At 41.2% G+C, this 27,573-nt stretch overlaps 1 protein-coding gene across 4 annotated transcripts in view; it reads right to left on the bottom strand.

Annotated features, from left to right (window-relative positions):
- The window catches only part of PAPSS1 (3'-phosphoadenosine 5'-phosphosulfate synthase 1), a 109,301-nt gene that overhangs the window by 24,568 nt on the left and 57,160 nt on the right, over positions 1-27,573 (bottom strand). For all 4 annotated transcript variants that reach the window (XM_070452245.1, XM_070452248.1, XM_070452247.1 and 1 more), the window contains 3 exons: positions 26,504-26,709; positions 24,792-24,927; positions 12,765-13,033 (listed from right to left, as the gene is read on the bottom strand). In XM_070452245.1, coding sequence (XP_070308346.1) covers positions 12,765-13,033; positions 24,792-24,927; positions 26,504-26,709 — 611 coding nt within the window. The remainder of the gene's footprint in view (positions 1-12,764; positions 13,034-24,791; positions 24,928-26,503; positions 26,710-27,573) is intronic.

The raw sequence follows: 27,573 nt of genomic DNA, 5'->3' as shown, positions 1-27,573 counted from the left end.
TCCTGCATTGCAGGCAGATTCTTTACTAGCTGAGCCACCAGAGAAGCCCTGCCTTAGTTCTGTGCTGCAAGTCTTGTTGCTTCAGCAGCCCTGAAACCCAATCTCTGCCTTCTTAGCTCAACAGGTGTATTTATGAAATGGAATACTACTCAGCCACAAGAAAGAACGAAATCCTGACATTTACAACATGAATGTATCCAGAGATTATCATACTAACTGCAGTAAATCAGAGAAAGGCATTTATAAGATATCACCCAGATGTGGAATCTTAAAATATTGGTACAAATGAACTTACTTAGAAAACAGAAAGAGACTCACAGACATAGAAAACAAAGTTATGGTTACCAGAGGGGAAGGGGAGAGGGGAATAAACTAGGACTATGGGATTAACAGATACACATGACTGTATATAAAATAAACACATTTACTGTAGAGCAGTACAGCATATTCTGTATTGTTACTATATTCATTATCTGATAATGAATTATTATGATAATGATTATAATAACCTATAACGGAAGAGAATCTGAAGCTGGACACCCGAAACTAACACAATATTGTAAATCAAATCAAATCTAAAGGATGGGAGAACAACAACAACTCACCATCAGCAACTGTCATTGAAAAAAATCAGCATTTGTTTCAGAATTTCCTCCCCAAGTACATATTTGCAGCTAATGTTTTTTGGCTCTACATAACTTACTTCCACAATGTAAGCAATACAAGTAAGAATTAAGTTTTGCTACCCAATAGTGCTAAAAGGGGAGTATTCACAATTCAAATTATAATCAGTTCTCAAATAAGATTGATCTATGCAAATCCTGTAATGGTTCTCCCTGCCATCCATCACAGATTAAGATATTGTGCAACTAACAAACCAAAAATCAGTGACATATAGGAACCCAAATTACTTATCTCCATACACAGAATAGTTACAATGTAAACACTTTAGAATTAGAATAGTTCTTGAATCATCACAATATGATGTTTAATCCATGCCCCTTTTTATAAACATAAAAGTCTCATTTGCTCCCTGACTCCATTAGAAAATAGTTATCTATCATCTACCAAAATCAGATTGATTATATTCTTTGCAGCCAAAGATGGAGAAACTCTATAGAGTCAGCAAAAACAAGACCGGGAGCTGACTGTGGCTCAGATCATGATCTCTTTATTGCCAAATACAGACTTAAATTGAAGAAAGTAGGGAAAACCACTCAACCAAGCAGGTATGACCTAAATCAAAACCTTTATGATTATACAGTGGAAGAAAGAAATAGATTTAAGGGACAAGATCTGACAGAGTGCCTGATGAACTATGGAGGGAGGTTCGTGACATTGTACAGGAGACAGGAATCAAGACCATCCCCAAGAAAAAGAAATGCAAAAAAGCAAAATGGCTGTCTGAGGAGGCCTTACAAATGGCTGTGAAAAGAAGAGAAGTGAAAAACAAAGGAGAAAAGGAAAGATATACTCATTTGAATGCAAAGTTCCAAAGAATAACAAGGAGAGATAAGAAAGCCTTCATCAGTGATCAGTGCAAAGAAACAGAGGAAAACAATAGAATGGGAAAGACTAGAGATCTCTTCAAGAAAATCAGATACCAAGGGAACATTTCATACAAAGATGGGCAAAATAAAGGACAGAAATGGTATGGACCTAACAGAAGCAGAAGATATTAAGAAGAGGTGGTAGGAATACACAGAAGAACTAGACAAAAAAGATCTTCATGATGCAGATAATCATGAATGGTGTGATCACTTACCTAGAGCCAGACATCCTAGAATGTGAAGTCAAGTGATCCTGAGGAAGCATCACTATGAACAAAGCTAATGGAGGTGATGGAATTCCAGTTGAGCTATCACAAATCCTAAAAGATGATGCTGTGAAAGTGCTGCGCTCAATATGCCAGCAAATTTGGAAAACTCAGCAATGGTCACAGGACTGGAAAAGTCAGTTTTCATTTTAATCCCAAAGAAAGGCAATGCCAAAGAATGCTCAAACTACTGCACAATTACACTCATCTCACACGCTAGAAAAGTGATGCTCAAAATTCTCCAAGCCAGGCTTCAACAATATGTGAACCATGGACTTCCAGATGTTCAAGCTGGTTTTAGAAAAGCCAGAGGAACCAGAGATCAAATTGCCAACATCTGCTGGTTCACTGAGAAACCAAGAGAGTTCCAGCAAAACATCTACTTCTGCTTTATTGACTATGCCAAAGCCTTTGACTGTGTGGATCACAATAAACTGTGGAAAATTCTGAAAGAGATGGGAATACTAGACCACCTGACCTGCCTCTTGAGAAATCTGTATGCAAGTCAGGAAGCAACAGTTAGAACTGGACATGGAACAACAGACTGGTTCCAAATAGGAAAAGGAGTACGTCAGGGCTGTATATTGTCAGCCTGCTTACTTAACTTATATGCAGAGTACATCATGAGAAACACTGGGCTGGAGGAAGCACAAGCCAGATCAAGAGTGCTGGGAGAAATATCAATAACCTCAGATATGCAGATGACACCACCTGTATGGCAGAAAGTGAAGAACTAAAGAACCTCTTGATGAAAGTGAAAGAGGAGAGTGAAAAAGTTGGCTTAAAGCTCAACATTCAGAAAACTAAGATCATGGCATCTGGTCCCATCACTTCATGGCAATTAGATGCAGAAACAGTGGAAACAGTTACAGACTTTATTTTGGGGGGCTCCAAAATCACTGCAGATGGTGATTGCAGCCATGAAATTAAAAGACGCTTACTCCTTGGAAGGAAAGTTATGATCAACCTAGAATGCATATTAAAAAGCAGAGACATTACTTTGCCAACAAAGGTCTGCCTAGTCAAGGCTATGGTTTTTCCAGTAGTCATGTATGGATGTGAGAGTTGGGACTATAAAGAAAGCTGAGCACAGAAGAATTGATGCTTTTGAACTGTGGTGTTGGAGAAGACTCTTGAGAGTCCCTTGGACTGCAAGGAGATCCAACCAGTCCATCCTAAAGGAGATCAGTCCTGGGCATTCATTGGAGGGACTGATGATGAAGCTGAAACACTAATAATTTGGCCACCTGATGCAAAGATTTGACTCATTTGAAAAGACCCTGATGCTGGGAAAGATTGAGGGCAGGAGGAGAAGAGGATGACAGAGGATGAGATGGTTGGATGGCTTCACCGACTCAATGAATGAGTTTGAGTAAACTCCAGGAGTTGGTGACGGACAGGGAGGCCTGGCGTGCTGTGGTCCATAGGGTCGCAAAGAGTTGGACACGACTGAGCGACTGAACTGTACTATACTGTATCTACCTCTCTTAAACCTACCAAAACTTTTGGTGAACAATATTCAGTGGCTTCTGAGAGAAAAATAACTTATTCTTCAAATTTAAAATTACATCATAAAACTACAAATCTGGACTATACCACATGACATATAACACCACTAGTACTATATCATCTTCTTCCTACCCCACAGTGGAATAATTCCACTGTCCTAGAAATCTGGCAGATTAAGCATATAATATTTTCAATTTTGTTTAATTAAAAATACTGAAGATAACAAACAGAACAGTTATTTAAGTCCCTACTTAAATCACCTATTTCTTCATGCATTTCACATCAAAATTTTCTTTAACTGTAATGAAGTCTCTTAAAGTAACCACATCAAAAAGCCAAATTCATATATTCAACTGATTTGTGAAAGAACTTCAGACACAGAAGCTGGTTTTGTAATGCAAATTTTCTTTTTTCCAAATTGTCAAAAATGTACTTGTCTTAATGCTGCAAAAATTCTTTAAAGTCAAACCAATTAACTATTTTTGTCGGGTAAAAACATCCGTATTTTCATTCATCTCTTGAATGTCACGTTAAAATACCTCCACATCTTGGTTATGCATTATCACAACACTTTAGTATTAACCTATTTTCTTGATATTCCCAGATCTTAATGGTCTGCCTCTTGATTTCCCAATGGCAAGAACCATTTTAAACTCTTCATGTTGACTGGGAAAGCCTAGAGAGGCAAATGAAAGACAAGGTTTATCCCTCCCATCATGTAGATCCTGGGTACTCATCATTTCCAGTCTCTGCACAACTACACATTCTAAGCACTTCTACCAATTCCCATCAGCTCTGCACAGACATGGAACAATATTCAGTCATCGTGAGAGTCATATTTCTGATTTGCAATGTGAAAATTATGAGATCTACTTACACATTCCATTCTCCAACTTGTAGAAGAGAATTAGACACACCTTATAATTACTCCTATCACACAATTTTAAGAGTTGAAAAGGAATGTTTAGATTGTGGAATCCAAACCCTTCATTCTGAACATCAAGAAATGAGGCCTGATATACAAAATACAAACTTGCCCAAACATTTCCTTTATCTTCAAGGATAAATCTCAGTTCTCTCAGGGTTCAAAATAACATAACTCAAATGTAAGAGAAGGATTTGTTCAGAACCATCAGCAACAAACTATTTTTGTAAATTACTTTGCCCTGGTTGAGCCCAGGCTACTGGCAGGTGTGAAAAGGGTCATGGGAGAGAGAGCAAATCCACAGTCCTCCTCCCCCTTTGTCCTCCCAAGCCCAGGGACCCCAAAATTTGTTTTTGGTAAACGCCAAAAGTCTTTGACTCTTTTCTGTCTCTCCACCCCCTCACTGATTATTATTTTAAGGAACCACAGGAAGGCAACATGATGGTATGTCACTGGAAAACATTTCATGAGTTCCTTCACAGGGGAGAGTGAAGAAAAAAACAGGCACTAGTTATTAAGTTCTTCCTAATATGAAAACAACGTGTTTTATGAATATTTCATTTAATGTTTAGAGTAAATCAATAAGATAGTCAATGTTTCTGTTTTACAAATAAGAAAACTTTCAATACACATTCAAAGTTGCAAAATGAACAACTAAGAGGAGTATTTGAAATTGGGTCTCTCCAATGCCAAAGTCCATGCATACCTATTCACATGCAGCTACTTAAACTGTGTCATGCCCTCCAAGATAGGACTCAGAGCAGGAAAGAAAATACAAGCTACTACTACATTTAGGGAAGAAACAGCATAGATTACAACTGCAGGGGAAAGTGAAAGGCCACACTAAAAGACAATATTTGATCTTCATGTTGCCAGAGTAAGAAACAGACAAAAACAGATTCTGAGCTGGAAGTCTAAGGAAAAGTAAGGAGGAAAACAGGGTATATTCCTCCTTCCCTGTGAAAAGCATCTAACACACCTATAAAATCTAATGTCTCCGAATTAAATTAGTGATTTCACTTTTCAAGATACATATAAGCTAAAAACATATAAAACAGATGCTGCTGCTCAGTCAGTCAGTCGTGCCTGACTCAGAGATCTCATGGGCTGTAGCCTGCCAGGCTCCCCTGTCCATGGGATTTTCCAGGCAAGAATACTGGAGTGGGTTGCCATTTCCTTCTCCAGGGATGGAACCCGTGACTCCTGCATTGGCAGGTGGATTCCTTACCATTGTGCCACCAGGGAAGCCCAAAATTATTTTTAAAATAAATCAACAGACTCTAAATGTTTTTGTGATAAAGATCCACAAGTGCCTACCCAAAAATCTGAAGCTCATTGTTTTCCAGCTTTAACAAGATGTAATTGACATACAACATTATGTAAGTTTAAAGTATTCAACATGATGATGTAATACACATACATACTACCAAATGGATGTCATTAAGTAATCTCATGGTAACCATCTGAAATCCAAAAACCATTTTTTTAAACTAACATTAGCAAAACCTGATCAAAACTGACAAAGTTTATCTGTAGCCTTTGCTGATCCCAATTAATGTGAAAAAAACGTTCACTTTGTTAAGAAATACTAATGTGTTTTATGCCCCAGGCCCATAAGCAGGATTAAGTAATACATGACCCCAAGTACTTCAGATAAGAGATTGTGAATTTGTGTTGCACTATTCCAGAAACATTAATAAGATAAATGACCAGAAGACAAAATGATCAGAGCTCAAAGACAGTCAAAGGTTATAAATAAAACTTGGGGGTTTATGGCTCCTAAAATTAGGCTCAGATCCTAAGAGCTGTCCCTTTAGTTGTTAAAGGCTTGCAAGTGTTTATGGGGAGGAACAGGGTTTAAACCCTAATAGACATCCTATTTACTGCTCCAGATATCAGTGTAAAGCATGGACTAATTAAACAAACATACTGCATCATGTGGCAGTATGTTCCTACTGTCCCTGATTAAGAGCATTTGCTCAATTAAATACAATCAGTTGCTACTAACGAGACATTTACTAACTGCACCGATAACTTTCATGGCAGCTTATGATGATGCATTTTCTCCGGAATTCAACCGGTAACTTTCATTCAAATGCCTTAAAGACCGGGAGAAAACTTACTACACACATCTACATTTCAAGATATATCTTACTTTCAGCACGTTAATGTAACACGTCTTAAAAAGCATTATTTGTCCTTTATATAAATGGATTACAGCATTTAGTAAGATGGGACAACTTTTTAACATTAGAGAAGAAGCTCTCCCACCACATGCTGCCCTGCCCCCACCTACCCAACTCCTAAAATGGAATTTAGGAATCAAGCAATCAACTCTTCTACAGACTGGAAAATCAGGGACATCCTGTTGATAACCAAATAGGCTAACAGCTGCTCATCATTCTGAGAAGCATTTGTGCTGGAGAAACAAATCTGGTACCAATGCCTTCTAAATGACCTACAGAAAATGATTAAAGGAAGAGTCATTGTTTTTATTTTATTATTATTAGTTGGCAAATGAGCATCACTGGCAGACTTTGTCCTGATGTCACTGGAAAAGCTACAAAAATGAGTGTTGTGTTTTTTTTTAACTATAAAAAAATTCTTCATTTGAGGCTGTGAATAAGCCAAATAAGTCAAGCACACAAGTGAGGCACTTGAGAAAAAGAAATGGATAGTTTTCAAAAGCCACTCAATATAACGGTTTAAATCCTGCCAGGTCATAAACATTAAAATATTTAATAGTTTAAAATATGGAGGTGTTTATCAGAATTTCTTAAGTTCATTCTGTAAAAGTTCAGAAGTTAAAAATTGCTTGGGTACCAGATGAGGGGCTCTCTGACAAGAGCCACAGCTCTTAGCATGAAACTGACACTCCAGAGATTTACAGGCAGAAACTGCTCTAATATGCCTTTGTTCCCTTTAGGAAACCTGGGAGCTCTGTGTAGGCACAGGACATCTTTAACCTCTTTGCCCTCCTACCAACTGCCACGGCCCCTCACAGGGATCCAGGCAGCAAGGAGCCTAATGAAAAGAAGACACAGGCTTTGGAGTCAGAAAAGCTCAAGCTTCAGGTCCAGTTGCGAGTCTTGCTGGTTGTAAGATATGACCAAGATTCGCTCCTTGACCTAACTTTCATCAGGTTCCTCCAAGTTCTCTATGCCCCGACCTTCAGAATCCATCTTGTAGGACTTGCACTACCAATTGTGGCAAAAATCTTGCTAAGTCACACTGCCGTCCCTCCATCCTCCATACATGATCAAATTCTTCATCCCTACCACCTCCAAGTGATATGTAAACAGGCTGTCCTGCCTTTAGCAAGGAGCCCGTTAGGTCAATTTAACCAGAACCATCCCACGCCCGTTGTTTCTGATGTTTCCTCCTAGTAATTTTCCAGCCACTGACCACCACTCTGCTCCTTGGCTATAAATCCCCACTTGACCATGATGTATTCAACTGAGCCCATTAGTTCTCTTTTCCCCATGTTGCAATAGTTCCTGAGTAAAAATCTGTTTTTACTGCTTTAATTACTGTCCAGCTTCAGTTTTCTTGTACAGACCACAGTTACATTACTTGGTCTCTCTGAGCTTCAGTAACCTCAGCTGTAAAATGGAAGTAACAGCTATCTCACTGAGCTGTTGTGGGGATGAGGTTATACAACATGCACAAAGAATCTGTTTATATGATAGACACATATATAGACATTCAAGAAATGGTTATTTTCATTTGCCTTCATATTCTTTATTTGAGCTTTATATTATACTATCAAACAGCAAACGATATTCCAAATCAGAGGATCCATGCTCTGACGTGGAGTCTGCTAGGAAGTTGGTCATCCCAGGCTCTCTGCCATAATCAAAACTCTACAACTTGACACAGATGGATGAGCAGCCTTGAGATGTATGCAGCTCCCCTGATGCAGGGACAGAATCCCAGGGATGTTAAGAACTTGCAGCAACAGTTTGTTACTATTTTTTAAGGCAGTTGATATTAATTACCATGTATTGTCACAAGCTAGGCAATGTGTTACTGATTTATATTTATTCTATTTACTTCTCACAACAACAGTTAAAAAAAATAGGCAGATGTGACGACGACCATGAGGCAGGACGAGATGACTGGATGGCACCACCGACCCAATGGACATGAGTTTGATTAAACTCCAGGTGACAGTGAAGGACAGGGAAACCTGGACGGCTGCAGTGCATGGAGCTGAGACGAGTCTGACACAACTCAGCGACTGAACAACAATGAGGCAGGTTATCAGAAGAACACAGAGTAAGGGAATTTCCTGGCGGCCCAGTGGTTAGGCTCCACACTTCCAATGCAAGGGGCACAGGTTTGATCACTGGTTGGGAGCTAAGATCCAGCATGTTACGCGGTGTGTCCAAAAAAAAAAAAAGAGTTAAGAATATAGATTAAACAAGGGCTTCGCAAGTAGCACTAGTGGTAAAGAACCCGCCTGTCAAGGCAGGAGACAAAAGAGAGGTGGGTTTGCGCCCTGAGTCAGGAAGATCCCCTGGAGGGGGGCATGGCAACCCACTCCAGTATTCTTGCCTAGAGAATCCCACGGACAGAGGAGCCTGGACAGCTCCAGCCCATGGGTCAAAGAGTCAGACACAATTGAAGCGAATGAGCATGCATGCACAGATTAAACAAAGATGATCACAACACACAATTCTGGTTTGTGACAAATGAAAGATAAGTTTGAAAGGCTCTGTACTAAAGATTCTACCTCTAATAAATGTCAGCCAAGGCCATCCTAATTCACTGTTTTGGAACTCCTACAGGATATTTTAAGAATTTATTTCCAGTCTGTTTTCTAAAAATCTGTGGCCACGTATTTTAATTTTACCTGGTAAGATAAAAGAAAAACATTCTGTGGCAGTTAGAGCCCATGGCTCTGGAATGATCTGGAACAAGTAATGTTAACCCCTCCACCTCAGTTTCCTCATCTCTGAACTGAGAATAATAATAATCTACCTGCTCTTAGTGTCGTTCTAAGGATGAAGTTAGCTGATACATGTAAAGCACTTGGAACATTTGTCTGCCGGAAGAGCTCAATAAAAATAGGCTATTCTTATATTCTCAATCATGGTATATACATACAATCCATTTACTTCTCCATTTCCTCTTCAGTGAAACTGGTTCGATGAAAACATTTTAGAGGTTGGTTAAGAAATAATAAAAGTATATACAGGACACTTGGTTACATAGAGCCAGAGGACCAAAAGGGCTCAAATGAAAAAAGTAACCAAGTTTAGCTGAAGAAATACACTGTGGATGAGAATGTATCAATAAAATGGTACAACCACATTAGAAAATTGGTTGGCAACATCTACTACAGCTGAACAAAGGCTCACCCCTAGAATATCTGGAATTCTAGGTATTCAACCAACAGAAATGCCCATGAAAAGTCATGCACTAAAATCTTCATGCCAGTGCTATTCTTCATAGCAAACAACTGGAAACTGGGACGCCCATCAGCAGTACTGGGTGCAGTCACAGGCTAGGATACTCCACGGTACAGAGTGACCAAGTACAACAAACTACACACCACAGGAAGGCGAGTCTCACCAATGTACGCAAAGGGAAAAGCAGCCAAATGCCAGAGTATGCACAGTATGATCTCAGCTACAAAAGCAAGAGGAAAGGCTGGACTCGGTGCCAAGATGCAATGCCCAGGTTCCCCAGGGGAAGCAGGGTTGCCTCCCCACTTTGAGGAGTGCTGCCAGCACATAGCCAGCAGGCCGTCAGCCCTCTTTAGAAACTGCCCCCGCAGAAAGCAGCAGCAGCGGTCAAAGGCAGGCCCCCTCCCTGGGCAGCCAACCCAGCGGTTTAACACAGCGGTCAACACAGAGGTTTAAGTGACTATTTTTTGTGCAACTGAAAGCATCTTTGAAGGGCCTTTCCAGAAGCCCACACAGGATCAGCTCAGGCTTCCACTAAGACCGAACTGCAGCTCAGCTTCTCCTCCAGCCCAACTCTGCTCGCTGCCTTTCTCCTTCTTCCACAAGTGCTGCTTCCAAGAGCTGTCCCTCACACCCCTCCAGAATGCTCATCTCGGTCTGCTTCCCAGAGTTTCCAACCAGCTCATCGCATCTACGCTGTGAGAAGCGAGGACGGTGATGACTACTGCAGGGAGGACGGGGTGGATAGGAGAGGGCAGGATGCAGATCGGCAAGGGTGCTGGTAACAGTCTCTTCACCTGTCTGGGTGCTGGTCACACAACCATTCAAATGGGAAAAATTCATTTAATTGTATACCTGGGAAATGTATACTTTCTCCGATGTATATTATAGTTCGATATGAAGTTAAAAGCAAATAAGTAAGAAAATAAGGAGAATGAGACAGAACCTTAAAGAGTATTTAGTCCCACCTCCCCGTGCGTGCCTTAAATGACCCTTTTCTGTGCACTAAAATCATAGCTCAGAGAAGTCGAACCTAAGATTAGGTGGCAAACCAGGCCAAGGATGGTCCAAGAACCTACACTGTTTTAACCAGACCATGCTCTTGGGTGTAACAACAGGAGTCAAACCGGAGGCTGGGGGAGGGCTTGCAGCAGCCAGCGCAGCTCGTCAGCTTTGCCTTGGAAGAAGGAAGACTCTGAGGAAAGCCAAAATGCAGGCACCCAAGGGCACCTTTAGGCCCTTGATCTCTGAATTTTCCTCAAGAGACACACCTGGCTCTGAAATGACAGGCCTTAAAAACCCCTTAAATGCAGACACGACAGCATGTTTGACCTTGTGTGGTGGTCTCTCTTCTGTTTTTATTATTTGTCTATCCCCTCGCTGCCGCCTTCTCGAAAGCAGTTTTTAGTTTATTTAGGTAATAAAATGTCATACCTTCCCTTTCAGACAGGAATCAGAAACACAAATGGGACAAAATATGTCCTCATAGGCCAAGATAAATTCTTTCATCTTCCTCACTGGCTCTTGAATGAAGTTACTGATAAACTCAGCCCTGACCCCTAAATTCATCTGCATCATTCCCACATTGAAAGCCGCTCACCTGGTTAATTCTGAAGAACTTCATTCCAAATGATTCCCTTAAAATGATGGTGATGAAGAGAGCACCAAAAAAGAAGTTGAGAAACTACTGGGACAAAACTGTGACTTCATTTCCAAAATAACTCAGGAGGGGGGGGAAGTGCATGTACCGCGACTGATACATGTTGATGTATAGCAGAAACCAACACAGTATTGTAAGGCAATTATCCTCCAGTTGAAAATAAACTATAAAAATAAATAATATCTTAAAAAATATGGATGCAAAAAACATAAATAAAATATTAACAAATAGAGAAAAAAAGATGTAAGAACTTAAGACACGGTGGTCTCTGGGAAAATAAAATGGCTTTCAGCACCCAATTCTTATGAATATTTCATACCAACAAAGAGAGAAGATTATGAGGAATTCTACCTCATGTCTTCTAATATATTATTCAGGCTGATCCAAGAGAAGAATCAAATACCCTGTAAACTTTTAGCCTGCTGTTACTGTAATTTTCTGTCAGTATATCTTAGATAAAGAATATACAACCCCACACCTAAGCTCCAATAAAAAATTTTTAGGCTTGATCCCAAGGAACAGCCAAACATCTTTTATTTCCTTTAAAAAACATTTTTTTAAGGAAACTATCACAGAGTATCTACAACTAAATTGTTCTTTTCCTTCTAAAAGGGTTTGCCTCCCAAATATATCTAGTAAGTAAATTCATCTCCCTTCAAGGTGGGAACAAAAAAGAGTGCAAAAATAATGTGCATTCCATTCTTTATCTTAAACTCTCAACAAGAAGCTGGCTAGGAATTTTTCACACACTGTTTTTCAGGACATTCACTGATTTATCCATTTATTCAAATATTTTTTTTGAAACCCATCTCTACCTTGAAGCAAAAACCTAAGTCTTCTCCCTTATATATGGTTATAAAAAGATCTCAAAACTTTCCTTTTGACTGCTAAGTAGAACTCTAGAACTCTACTCCACCCAAAATCAAGAAGCAATTTTATTTCCTGACTCTATTAGTCCTTCAATAGAGAACAGATGAAGAATGTTTTCTTTAAAGATACCATCCTTTCCTTCCCACTCAAATACCAGAAGCAAAAATCAGACTGATTCTATCCCCTGGGAAGAGTGACTTAGAACTTTGTCAAAGGAATAAGATGCATGCTGTCAGACCTGTGTAGCGAGGGCCAGACAAGAGCCTGTGTCACACAGGCTCAAGGCTACCCAGCCCTTCGTCTGCAGGAAATTTTCCCTCCTTCACAACTGGGACCACAAACCACAATAAGAGCAAGAGAACCCCTCCCTGCCTTCCTAGTCCTAACAAGACTGCCTCCTGGGGGCCACCTCTAGAGCGCATCCCCAACAGGGCAGGTGAGTACTCCAGCCTCATGCTCAGAACAGATCTGTGATCAGGGGAAACATCCTAAGATAAGCCTGCTCTGGCTACCTGCTGCATTAGTAAGAGTGGTTTCAACACTGCTGCAGAGCAAATCTTAAAAGCTATCTACCTCAGTCGGTCCAGCATACATCATGGGAGACGGGAAGATGGCCACCACCGTGGTCTCAGGATTCAGGACTCCTTCCTCCAGCACTGCAGCGTGCTGCTTCATCCGCCACATCAGAGGGACATCGTCATCCTTTGTCCAGCCACCAAGGGGGTGAAGGAGCAGGACGGGGCGCCGGTAGCCCCTCTCCAGAAGCTGCCTGTGGGTGTCCTGCATCAATAGAGCGTGGCCATTGTGCACTGGGTTGCGTAGTTGAAAGGCAAAGACAGCATCTGAAAGAGAATTTCAGCGTTAAGAACAGCACATTTCTAATGCTGCCTTCCAAAAGATAAGCAATTCTTCTTGAAGCCTGATGCTCAGGATTAAGCAAACCTGCATGCACAGAATCAGAAACTGGGGGAAAGCAGGTACTGCTCTGACCACTTACTTCAAGGCAAGCTGATACAGTAATTATTACTTCACAAATCTTACAAGCCTGAGGCTGTGTCACATAATAGTAATGGACTTATAACAATTACTTCCTGCATTCACGGGCAATCTGAGGATGAAAATCAAGACTGTCTGGCTCGAACCCATCTCAATTCAACAGTCTGCAATGCATATAAATTCTCGGTCTATGCCTTAATAACCCATCAGGTCAATCCCGTCATCAGATCTAAGATAGTCCTTTATTAAAGAAAGACAGAGAAATGTAGGGGGTTAGAAAATTTACTTACAATCTAAATAAGCTCATTTATACCGATTACTCTAATTGATTGGAACGCTATCCAGTTGTTTTGTGATGCCAGGTCTAGATTTTGGATTATAGTTTGTGTGCTAAGTCACTCAGTCATGTCTGACTCTTCATGACCCTGTGAACTGTAGCCCGCCAGGCTCCTCTGTCCATGGGATTCTCCACCCCCAGGAGTGGGTTGCTATGCCCTCCTCCAGGGGATCTTCCCAACCCAGGGACCGAACCCAGGTCTTCCGGAATACAGGTAGATTCTTTATCATCTGAGCCATGCAACAACAATATCCCTTACAAGGACCATTGCTATTACTTAAATGTTGAAAAGTGCTGAATAAATTAAAGTGGTTAACTACGTATCTTCTGCTTACAACCCTGGCTTCACTCCTACATGGGGCTCTTGCTATCAGGAGACCTTTCTCAGAAGGCATGGCTCCTTGGGGTCATAGAGTAATTTTACAGAACACAGTAACAACCCAGTAAGAGGAGCTCTGTGTTTGCTGCCCTTATAGTATCTGATAAATCATCATGCAATGTCAACCTAATCTAGACTCAGAGAAGAACATCTTCCCCTTCCCTAACAATTTTAAGCTGAATTGTAGAATATCCCCAGTCTATTCTCAATTCTAACCCTCTTCTATCACAGCAACAAAAGGCACAGAAAGAAAACGATGGCACCTACTTGACCAGGAGATTTTTGGGGACACATTCTGTGACATTCCAAGATTGAGAGCATCATCACTATGCTATAAAGTTCTCAAGTTACCTTTTATAAATGAACAAGGTGGGTTTACACCAAAGAAATAGCAGGACATAAGGTACAAAAAAGAAGTCTTGATACAAATATGTGAGTATCTAAAGTTAATGGGCTTCCCTGGTGGCTCAGATGGTAAAGCATCTGCCTGCAATGCTGGAGACCCGGGTTTGATCCCTGGGTCGGGAAGATCCCCTGGAGAAGGAAATGGCAATCCACTCCAGTACTCTTGCCTGGAGAATCCCATGGACAGAGGGGCATGGTAGGCTACTGTCCATGGGATCGCAAAGAGTCAGACACAACTGGACGACTCTACTTACCTACTTATCTAAAATTATCCTGCTTTAAGGAAACAGGAGGAGAGGTGATATCACAGTTTTTCTGTCCTTCTGAAAACACTCCAAATTATAGATATCAAAAGATTTCAAAACATCCCATTGCCATTATATTGAACTCCCCTTGTCCAAGACCAAGAATGAATCTTACTTCCTAATTATCATACTCCAGTCTTTCCAAAAAACAACAAAGAATGTCTCCTGAACGCACGCACTATCACTGTTCCATTTAACCTGAACTCTGATTCTGGCCTCGATCTCATCAGTAGATTTAGTTCTCTCCCCTCTCTCCCCTTCCCTTTACCCATTCTCTGTAAACAGCCTTGAAGAATAACAGAGACACTTACTAAGCACTCAGGAATCCTACTCCTGGGCAGATACATTACTGCACTGATGGGGAGGCTGGGGGCAAGTAGCTGTGGCTTGGACCACAGGGAGGAAAGAGACCAAGAGCAGTCTGGGCCAGCACAAGCCTGCAGCACCCGGGCCAAGGAGATGCCTGCCTGAGTGGGGTCGAGGGGCCAGGGCTGAGGAGCCGGCTCGTCTGACCGGGAGACTGCATATACACATGGAAGGACAGCGAGTAAGTAAATTCATTGATGATAATGGACGCCAGGACTCTGACTGCAGGAGCGGAAAGGCAGAAATACCCAAAAGAAGAAAGGCTAGGAAAGACCACATGGTATTGGATTAGGGTTGAAAATATCAGGATGACCTGCCTCATGGTTTTCAGCTGTATGGATAGACGTATTCAGGGATAGATATGAATTTGTGTGAGTACACATGATTCTGACCACTGAAAGGTCCTACAAGCAGTGACTACCCAGTGGCAAAGAGCAAAAACTAAAGCCCAAGTTTTGTAACCTAAATACTACCCCCTATTTAAATAAACCAGGGTTCCTCGGCAGAAACAACCAATTCTGGGGCAGGCATGGAAAGTATAACATGAGACGGATCGTCTTTTGTACCATAAAGAAGGAAGTGCTCAGAGAGGATGAGGACACGTCAAAGGATACAGCAAGCAGGACATGTCAAGGGACACAGCCCCAGAAGCCAACGAAGGACAAGCTAAACAGCAAAGTAAATCATAACTAATGGTTTGAAAACCACTGAGTAAGAGAGCAGCCTATGAGCCCAGACAGAATAAAATAAATGAAAAACCAGTGAAGAAGTGGAAACTCTAACTCACAGTATAGAAAGTCAACTAATAAAAGTAACCAGAATGACAGAATCAGAAAAATCACCGTATTTGCAGCATGCTAAAACTAACAGATAAAAATTTGATAACAATGGGATATTCACTGAGTCTCAAAATCTCTCCCCCAAAATACTTGTTAGTATGTACAAAATAACTTGTTAACTTTACAGTGGGAAAAACCTGGTAAAGATGACCTTTAATGCAAAAAGTTAACTTTTAAAAAGTTGAACTCATCTGTAAGAGGACAAATCAAAATTGTGAGCCACAAAATACGATGTGCCAATGATTCGGCCTTGCTTCCTATGGGATTCCTGAGAAAAGGTGTAACCAGAACCTAATCATGAGGAAACAGCAGATAAACCAAAACTGAGAGACAGTCGAGAAAGTAAAGAGCAGGTACTCTTCAGAGATGCCGAGTCTGTGAAAGACACGACAGAGTAAGTGACTGCTCTTAATGAGGCAGACTAAAGACACGACTGGTATCCTGAAGCGGAATGAAAGGTGGCAAAGAGAAGATTTCCGCTGTCATTGTCGGTTCTCTGATAAAGAACTAACCAGAACGATGGCGTGATGTGAGGGCAGGACACAGATTACACTGTCTCATATCAGTGTATTTTTCTGTGTTTGATGAGCACAGAGGTTAGGCAGGAGACTGTCCTTACTTTCAGGAAATACATGTGGAAATAACTAAGGAGTAATGGGGCATTGTGTCTGCAACTTTCAAAGAAAGTGAGAATGAAAAGGCAAATAAACATAATGTCAATTATGGGATCTGGGTACAATATATAGGAGCTCTTGGTACTATTATAATTTTTCTGTAGATTTTAAAAATTATTTCAAAACAAAAGGTTAAAAAAACCAAGTAAAAAATTATGATGGGAAACATATGAACTGATTACAATGTGTGAATTTTACTTAGATCCTAATTCAAACTATAAAAACAAGAAATGTGACTACTATGAAATTATCAGAAATATGATCACTGACTAGATATTTGATAGTATTGTGTGTGTGCTCATTCACCCAGTTGTGTCCGACTCTGTGTGACCCCACAGGCTTTAGCCCACCAGGCTCCTCTGTCCATGGGATTTTCCAGGCAAGAATACTGGAGCGGGTTGCCATGCCCTCCTCCAGGAGATCTAACCGACCCAGGGATCAAACCTGAGTCTCCTGCACCTCCTGCATTGCAGGCAGATTCTTTACTGCTGAGCCGCTGGGGAAGTCTATTTGATAGTATTAATAAACTATTATTATTTAGGTGCAATAGTGATATCATGGCTATATTTTTAAAGTCCTAACTCTTAAATACTTTCTGAAATATTTAGATGGAAATGACATGAGGTCCGAGATGTGCTTCAGAATAACATGCAGGAATACAGTGGGGTAGGCAGCAGCACAAGTGAAACAAGATTAGTAAGAGTTGGTAGAAGTGAATTTGGCCTGGAGGTAAATGGGGACTCATTCATACTGTTACAAAAGTAAAGCAAAGTGTTACTTTAAAGTGTTAAAGTGTTTACTTTTTTTTCAGTTTTTTCTTTATTATTTTTTTTTCATTTATTTTTATTAGTTGGAGGCTAATTACTTTACAATATTGTAGTGGTTTTTGCCATACATTGACATGAATCAACCATGGATTTACATGTGTTCCCCATCCTGATCCCCCCTCCCCACTCCCTTTCCACCCCATCCCTCTGGGTCTTCCCAGCCACCAGCCCTGAACACTTGTCTAATCAAAGTGTTAAAAAAAAAGTGTTTACTTTAAAGTAAAGTGTTGCTTTAAAGCGTTACTTCAGATTCTTACCATCTGAGCCACCAAGGAAGCCTAATGTATCTACTTACAAATATAAGTAGCATATATTTGAAAATTTTTAGGAGTAAAGATACACACAGAAGAAGCATTGTTTTGGAACAGGATATTTAGTTTCAAATCACAAGTCTACTAGTTTTTAACCATGGACTGTGGTCTTTAAGGTCTTAATTTCACTTCTGATATCTTCCTAGTGGGGTGATACTAAAGTTACTGTTATGAAGATAATATACAGTACCCAGCACGGTGAGATGCACACTGCAGTCACTTAATAAATCTAAGTTCCTTAAGACAATTCATTCTTTAAAAAGCAAACAGAAAAGCACCACATCTAAAAGTTCCTGGCAGGAAAACTGAACCCACTGTTCTACTGGTGGCTCCAGGTCTACTCCAGGACGAACACTTCAGTGAGTGTTAAAGACCAAGGTGCATTAGCTCTGCGCTGGGACACGCAGCCTTCGATGTCCTTAATGAAGAACAGGTGCCTAACCATGAACAGGACCCCTGGGTAATACATCTCAGGTGTGTGATGACCACATTCCTAGACTTCAGGCAGGGCAAATCTCATTCTGTAAGAGCGCCATTTAGCAAGATTATTTATATGACAGGATGTGCAAAAGGAAATATAAAAAATAAATTCTGTCTCAAATACACATATTTCACAGGTTCTAATAATTCACCTACCTAGGCTTCCTTTCCAAAAAGAATTAATCTAGCTCCACATGGACATTTAACAGATAAAGTTAAGATGAATGACTTCTTAAAAGTTTACATTAGCAGCATATAAAGGATTTTACTGCCAAAATTTCTTCCGGGTAGAATTATTTCCTTATTATCAGGTTCATTCAGAAATGCAGTGATCATTTGGTCTGCCCATTTTTTCCTTCCCAGTATTACCAGGCTTTTCCTAAACTTCCAGTCTTTTCAATCCCTTATAACTATTTATCAATGAATTATCCAAATGGCTTTACTGTCTGTAGCTGCAGACTGCATTTTCATCCCTACCATCTGGTTTCTCCACTAGAGAACTTACATGGATGAACAATGTAACAGGAGTAACTGATCCATTGGAAGCTTACACTCCCAAGGTATTGTCCCAACTAACATAACCCAACATGCATCACTATTAAATTTTCCTCCATCAATTTTCCATCAAGGATGGAAAAAGAATAATGGGCTACTATGGACCTCAGCCCACTGATACTTATAGCAACTTTCAATAATTTTTCACATTCTCATCCCCATTTCCTAAAGGACAATGCATTCCCTATTGTCACACCATAACTGGTATAAAATATTTATCTTTTCACTTATAACTCCTTAGGGCTTAGTTTAAGACTGAATGCTTTACCAAAGATCAGAGTTTCAACTGTGTTTGAAAATGGGACATTACCTACAAAATGACTGAAACTTACTATTAACACTTTATGATTTCCACTTCTTTCTAGCCCTCTGTCCTCATTCCTGGGATGCCTGTGCATGCATGTGTTAGTTGCTGAGTCACGTCCAACTCTCTGTGACCCCATAGACTGTAGCCTGCCAGGATCCTCTGTTCCTGGTATTCTCCAGGCAAGAATACTATGATTTCCATCTCTTTCTAGTCCTCTGCCTTCATTTCTGGGAAAGGACCAGGAATTCTATTATTTTGACGTATAGAAAGTACACTGTGAAGCTGCCGAGGAAAAGCAAACTTTTTCCTTCAAGAGCTGGAATGAATCATTTTATGCTTTTCAGGCTATAGGGTTTCTGCTGCAACTACTCACCCCTGCACAAATAGTGCAGAAACAGTCACAGATGATGCATAAACAAGTGAGTGTGGATATTTCCCAATAAAACTTTATTTACAAGAACCAGCACGAGGCCAGATCTGGCCTGCAGGCTGTAATTTACTGACCTCTCAAAGACAAATGAAATTTGGGTGACAGAAGTAAAAGCACTGTAGCCAAGCCACCTGGTGAGATCAAAAGTGTGGAAGCAAGAAGGCAGATGTGTCTGAGGACATGAATCATCCATTTTGTCAAAGATGGACAGGAAGCCTAGCACATGATATCATGTAGCATTCTGAAACAGAGGTTAGGAAGGATACTGCACTCCAAACAGAGGCTGTGCATTTATCAGCCATATTTCACAGAGAACTGGCCTAGTAGACTGTGCAGGGCTGATGTGGGTGAGAGTCAGGGGGTGGAGTGGGAGACAGCAAAACCAGAAGGCTGCTGCAGAGAAACATGTGCCCCACATTTTCCATATAAAATAAACCATCCTCCAGCCTTCCATCGCCTCTGCTCACTCAATCTATTCCTCCCCCAGCATACAGTCAGGCTCCTGTGACTGATCACAGCCTACACACTGTGAGAGGGGGTCACATATCCTAACAACGTGGCAACAGTGAAGACAGGTGCTACCTTCACAACATGGGAGACCTGGGTTCAATCCCTGGGTCAGAAAGATCCCCTAGAAGAGGGAATGGTTACCCACTCCAGTATTCTTGCCTGGAGAATTTCATGAACAGAGGAGCCTGGCAGGCTACAGTCCATGGGGTCACAAAGAGTCAGACACAAATGACTAACACATACATACAAATGAAATACTGAAGAAAATTTGGAGAGAAAAAAAACAACCGAAATGCATGATCTTAATATAATTGCTTTTGGTTTTTTGCAGAGTCTCCTAGTTTTTCTCCTTATGCATACATTTTTACACAGATGTGATCAAATGAGTATGACATTTTAGACTCTGCTTGGCCCATTTTAGTCTAATCACCTGTTTCTGACATCTTGTAGTCCTCTCAGAACCATAAGGTTCACTTCTGGGTCCTATGACATTCTTTCTTTACAGACTCATTCAGGAAACTTACCCCTCTGCCTGGATTCAATTACCATGTGCATACAGATGGCTTCTGTTAGCTGCATCTCTAAGTCCTGACCCTCCAACTCATCAGTTACAGAGACTTATTACTCAAAACATTTCAATAGATATTGCTCATTACTGCTCCCACCCCCTCAGTTCCTCCACCTTCACCATAACCCGCATATTTCAAACCAAAAGCGGGCCGAGCTCCCCAGGCTTCTATATTTCATGCCTAAGTAAGGAAGAATCCCACAGTACAGCTTCTCTCCCTCTCCTCTGCATTCAATACCATCCAAGAGCCAACACATCATGTTAAGTAGTCTGATCCCTTCCCTGCAGCAGGTGGAAGGGGAAGAAGACAGTGGGGAAGGTTCTTCTGAGGATGCACGGACATGTGATGGGGAAGGGTGGCACCAGGAGTGCTTTCTGGTGGTGGAAGGAGGGCGGACCCCGACCCCCTGGATACAGGCAGGACACAGGCTGCCTGACCGAGCATCACAGCCCTGGAACACAAGGCGGCATGTTGAAAACACCTAGGCTGGGCCCCTGCACTACAGTTTCTCAGCAAAAGGGCCCAGGGATGGCAGCAGGTTCCCAGCAGAGCCGCTGTGAGCAGCGAATGGACTGGTCAGCAGGGGAGTGCAACGAACTCTTTCCCCCAGATTTCTCAGAACTGCGCTTCGCTGCCCAGCCCACAGGCAGAGTCCTGGACTGCATCCCAACCACTAAACCCCGAATTACAACATCTTCCTGCTTCCTTCCTTTCAACTTCTCTGAAAACTGTCCTACATACAGCACTAATTAAATCAGTCTTCTCTTCCAGTCCTAGGCAAGCTCTATTATCTGCCATTTTACCCCAAAACTGTAAGTACAGGCATTTCTGAGTTTCCTCAAATTAATGTAGCAGCTGAACAAGAGAGTCCTGACAATAGTGCCACAGCTGGAGGGGGAGGGTGGAAAGGTGAGGGCACACTATGTTTATTTTTGTGGGAGATTTTTTAAGAGAGTTGGAAACAACAACAAAAAAACGAGTTTGATCCCCCTCCTCCCTCAGGCCAGTCATAAATCACCAGTTTTTCTTTTACTTAAACTGCTCATGAGGGAATAAAAAAAATCCACAAGACAAAGATAGGCCACTTGAGTAAATATGAATAGACTAGAATTTTTCACAAACAGGGACTCCCATACACAAAACATGGCCACAAGTTGTTTTCTCTCTTAAGACTAAAAGTGCTTTCAAATTAACGTGAAAAGTAACGAATATAAAGCTTTTTGCCAAACAGACTCTGCACTGTCTACTCTGCATTCACCTTCCCCTCTAGGCCATGCCTCCTGTGTGTGTGCACGTGTGTGTACACGTGTGTGCACATGTGTGTGCGTGTGCACGTGTGTGCGTGTGCACGTGTGTGCGTGTACACGTGTGTCCAGGGGCAGGGGGAGGGCTGTACTCCTACCTCCTACCTCCCCAAGGCAGACACCAACAGGCGAGCAGAGGACGGAGGAGAAAACACGTGCCCAGTAGCATCCTGCCCCAGCATGGTGACCACAGCCGTGCCCACACCCCCGACAACCATCTCCTGCCCGCCGCCCCTCCCCGCAGCACCAGCCTTCTCTTACCCCACTTAAGAAACAATGTCAGGAACGGTAATACTACCCCAAATTGCTAGTCCCCAGATGCCTCGTCATTTCCTGGCAGCTCCCCAACCTTGACCACCCATCTTTAAATACTCACTTTGTCAGACAATGCTCACAGCGTCATCTGAGCGTCCCCTGACCCGGCTGACAGAGGCTCCGCCACCCAACCTCAGATCGTAGCATCTCCTGCTCCTTGCCTCGTGGCAGCACCTTCAGAGGCAGACGATCTGCCTCCGCCTCAGCTTCCTCATGTATCTGTCATTCCCAACTTTGCCTAAGATATATTTCTGTTTCTATCAATTTATTTAAAATATGGCCTGGTTCAAAAAAAATAAATAAATAAAAATAAAACATGGTCTGGTTCAACAAGCTCTACAAGGCTTTTTCAGATTTATTCAGCACTGTGCTAGCACACACTAGCTTGAAAGAAATTATGTCAATGTTTCCCTTTGTAACCTAGCAGGACTCCACTGTGTATAACAAACGCTAACTTGGTTCTTCATTGGCTTACGTGAAATTCATTCTTTCCAGGATACTGGTCAATCATCAGTGGTTCAAAGAACCTGCCACCTGGAACCATGACACCCTGCAGTCACTGATGTGGGTATCAGTGATTTCCCAATCCCTCCAGCTACAGAATGGTTTAGAAACACCAAAACTGACCATATCAATGTGCACAAGACAATAGCCCACAACAGGGTAATCAGAGTTCTTCTACTACGATGAAGGGGGGAGGAGGAGGAGGAGGTTAAAAAGGAATCCAAGTAAAAGAAAAAAAAAGAATTTCCTCTTTTCTCTCCCTTGAATTATGGTTTGTACACACAAGTAGATGACTTGTTACTGGCTTCCAGAAAGAGTGAATAAGAACTATAAAGGAAGGGACTCAATCTGTTGTTTATTTGCTTTAGTCTAAAATGGAAAAGTAAACAAAATAACACCCCACCATCCTTTTTGCTTGATTTAAGGCTAATAATTGGCTCCCAGCTACTTTAAACAAAAGTTGCAATCTCTCATTATGCAACAAATTATCTAAATGATTTAAAATGTTTGGCCCCACAAGGAAGAATGCAAAACAGATGTAACATAAAGTCTCTGATTATGAATGATAATTTCATGATAAGACCCTTCAACAGTGCCAAAAATTATTTATTAACATGAGCTCCTGATATAAATTATTTTGGAAAAAAAAATTAATGAGCAGGTCTCAGCAAGTCCTCAGTTAAACATGTTCCTGTTTATCAGAAAAAAAAGAGGTCTATACATGTTAAATTATCAGATGCTTCTGGTCGCAAACAAGATAAGACTCAACTAGAAGTGTCTTCTATAACTCAAACATGCATTAGGTCTTTGAGTAAGAAATGTGGAGATAGAGGACTCGAGGGTTGATCAGAAACTCAAACAGTATACGATTCTCATGCATTCTCATAGTTACAAAATGGCTGCCAGAGCTCCAAACACTGAACCCTTACATGACCACATCCGAAGCAAGAGGAAAAGGAAGGATGGAAAAAGGTAACTTTCTGTCCTAAGCCTGATTCTCTTTAGAAAGGAAAACCTTTCCCAGAAGCCCCTCTTCCTTACACTTCAAAGGCCAAAACAGACTTACCCATGGACCTTTAAGTCACACGCTGACAAAAGGGAATGAGGCAGCATCACTGACTTAGAGCAATCATGATGCAGTCCCTACGACTGTGCCCAAAACATGTCAGCAAACAAGAAGAAAACAAGCTGCTATACGAGCAAGCAGCGAGTGTCACAGAGAAATCCCTGCACAAGAGGCTTAGGCCAAACATGCGCTTCAAATTCAGAGGTGAGGAATAAAATTCAGAAGCAGACATGTGATCCTACACTATCAAATACCCTGAGGTGTCTAAGCAGGAAATGTGAATGAATGAGGCAGGCTGCTGAGGCCCGTGGAGATCTGAAGGGACGTGCCCAGATCACATCTCCAGTTCCTGATCCATTTCATGTCATATCAAATATCAGCAAACTAAAATAGAGCTATCTCCTCAATTTCTACACAGAAGTTAAAAGTTAAAAAAGCAGTCCCCCAGCTTAGGGTTTAACCATTTCTGGAGTGAGAATTCATAAGTAGTATGATTATAAGAGGCTCCAAATTCTTCAGACCTTAAAAAAGCTTCCCAAAATCTATAGCAAACGCTGTGGCACCTGTGGGTGCACCAGTATAAACACATCATTTACCTACCTTTGTGTAAAAGACCTGCTAATCACAGATGTCTAATATAAAAATCCCTGTCCTGGGATACTTTCCAAGGCAGCATTATAAAGAAGAGTTCCTACAGACTCTCTACCTCCATAGCTCCACCTCATCCTTATTCAGAAATCTGAAATCACTATTAACCTACTCTTCAATTAACTTTTTCTATTATTTTTTGACTGTCTCTCTCTAATACACCATAAACTCCTGTTTACTTATGAATGCTCAGCACTTGGCACTCCAGCACATACAACATGTGAACAACGAACACTTGATGAATGAACAGTGAATATGTTATTGCTGTTCTATTGTTTTCTGCAGAATGGGAGTGAATGGGATTCAGACTGATTATAATAACTTTCCTTACATATTCCATTGCTAACTACCCTTATCTTTACTCCTCAATCTGTCTTACATTTTAGTAAGTATTGGAAAAAATCCTTATGAACTTCCCCATCAAGCAGAGACTCCAAGTAGTCCCATGTGAGATAATCGGATCCATGTCTTACCTGCATTCATATCTTTAAACTTCTGCTTTAGCTCAGTAGGAGTAAAACGATACTGATCAAGACCATCATTCCAATAAATTCGGTCCAAGACCTGAAGATCTCCTCCAATCAGCCAATCTCCTTGTTCCATAACCATCTAATGGCAAGAGAAAGAAAATAACTTTTTAAACAGGAATCAAGATCGAAGTAAGTAAGAACATTTCTCTCACACAAGTTATATATACCTATAAATTATGCTCATCTTAAGGTTAATGGTTGGAGAAGGAAATGGCAACCCACTCCAGTATTCTTGCCTGAAAAATCCCATGGATGAAGGAACCTGGTAGGCTACAGTCCATGGGGTCACAAAGAGTCGGACACGACTGAGTGACATCACTTGCTTTAAGGTTAACGGTAAATCTGTTTGGCTCATCAATTGAACTGGGAATGAGAGATGCTGTAGAATTAGAATACATTTTATAATTCACAAAGGATTTGTGATACAGCTATCATATCTGCATATGAAATGCAGACAAACTCTAAATGAATAATTGTAACTTTTTAAGTAACAAAAACATTCTTTTAATTGTTGCTGCATGTGGATTAACAGAAAAATGGGTCACTCTGCCCTCTTGGTGTTTTCCAATCCTAAACTTTTGAGCAATTAAAGTAATGATGATGAGAAAAGACAGGAGAAACCAGAGGAATACCAGCCAGTGATAAATGTTACAGAGAAAACAAACAGGGCTTGTCCAGGGAGTAGAGTGAATAGCATTTAAGGACAAAGGAGTCAGTATAACATACCTCAGGTCCCCTACCAACGACTTAGCTCCCCTACCAACGATCAGACTGAACCTGCGCCCCCTGGAGTGGAAGTGTGGCACCTTAAACACTGGACTGCCAGCAAAGTCCCACATCTGCCCATTTTTAAAACTTAATTGCTCTTTTTTGTCCTACAGAAGATAATGAAATAAAATTTAGCACACTCCCATGATTTAAACAGACACTATATAAATTTTCTAGATATACAGAGCTAAAAATTTCACTTAGGCCTTTTTTTTTTTTTTGGCTGCACCATAAAGCTTGTAGGATCTTTGTTCCCTGATCAGGGATGGAACCCAGGCCCAGCAGTGAAAGCGCCGAGTCCAAACCATGGGACTGCCGGGGAACTCCCTCACTTAGCTCCTTTTACAGTTCAAAGTCTACTTTAAAACAAAGGGCAGAAATGTGACTTCAGTGATAATATTTCACATACAATACATGAAATAATATGAGGCCCTTTGAGGAGACTATAATTTCACTGTTTGCATACCAGAAACACAATGTTCAATTAAAAGTCTAGCTTAGATAAAATCACCCTGCTGTGGGCTCCCATAGCATCCTGCCCTCACATCCGACCTGTAAATACAAGATCAGTATCTGCTCTACCACCAGATAGCACATACCAAGCACAGAAGGACTGTGCCTGCCATGCACCTCAGCCCTATGTTCCCAGCTCTGGCACCTAGCTCAGGGCTGGTGTACAGGAGGTGTTTAAACAATATTTGCTGGAATTTGTCTGCACCAAAATGACAAGCCTGCATGCTTATCACACGAATATAAGTTCGAGCCTTGATTCCTCAAAATATTAATGGTTCCTATGGCAGAATGGTTCCTATACAGGTAATGCCTCACATTTCAGCACAAGCATTATTGGTAAATCAAGACAAAACGCGGCAAGGTTTACTCAGGACCTTGATATAGGGGTGGTTCTTGCATGTTGTTCCCCACTGCCGGGCACAGCGCTCCTCCTTCCTGTGCTCAAAAAACTCTGGATTGCGAAGAATGGCCACCCGGCGGCCCTCATACATCAGAGCAAATGCCGTGCAGCCATCCAGCCTCTCTTTGTCTTCCTGAGTAGCCGTCAGGACTATAGGTACTGACAGGTTAATGACACCCCCTGCAGGGCACAAAAGAAGATAAAGCGCACAGCTTACGTTACTCAACAGGTCTCGTATCTACCTTTCACACTTCAGCACACACTCTCCAAACAATAAAAGGCTTACTACTCCAGTGAAATGTTGTATTGGCACCTGGCACAGAAAATCGGAGAGAACAAGCAACAAATCCAGAATTTAAAAAAAAAAAAAAAAAGCAAAAATTAAGAACATCAATTGTTTGTAGCAATACTCTTCATAACCACTCATGAAACTGTCTTTAGGGGGAAGAATCACAGATATAACAAGGAAGAGCAGCTGGTTAAACCTAAATCACCAAAAATGTACGAGTAAGATTAGGAATTGTGCTTCAGGGCCCTTTCAGGACAAATACGAACCCTTGTTGATAACTACATTTTGAGTGGCAAGTTACTTGAAGACACTTGCTAGACCTCAGTCTAGATCCTTGAGAAAGGAAGACAAAAACGTTCAAAATGCTTTTTTAGTTTTTGATCAGAATGGAACTCCTGTCATCTGTCGCTGGTGAAGAAACAAAGGCAGTAACTAATCAGTGTCTCCATTTACACCGTAATACGCTGCTGGTGAGACTGAAGGCCATTCTCGGTTCCCAACCGTTCAAGCGCTAGAAATGTTTTCTTCCTTTACCACTGATCATGTACAGGTTAGGAAAATAAAATGCATTCTCAGATTCGTATGTGGGTATTATTTACATATCAAAGAGAAACCTTTTTTTAAAAAAAAAATCATGGCATGCCTTCTTGGGGCAAAAGATGTTAACAAAATCAGTGATAACTGCTTAACTATTTTAAAATTACCACCACAAGGTAGAGTTCAAAATGGAAAATTAATAGACAGATTTTTACAAC

This window comes from Odocoileus virginianus, chromosome 21 (genome assembly GCF_023699985.2).
Source record: "Odocoileus virginianus isolate 20LAN1187 ecotype Illinois chromosome 21, Ovbor_1.2, whole genome shotgun sequence".
NCBI classification, from domain to species: domain Eukaryota; kingdom Metazoa; phylum Chordata; class Mammalia; order Artiodactyla; family Cervidae; genus Odocoileus; species Odocoileus virginianus.
This window is presented reverse-complemented; position numbering and strand designations above follow the sequence as displayed.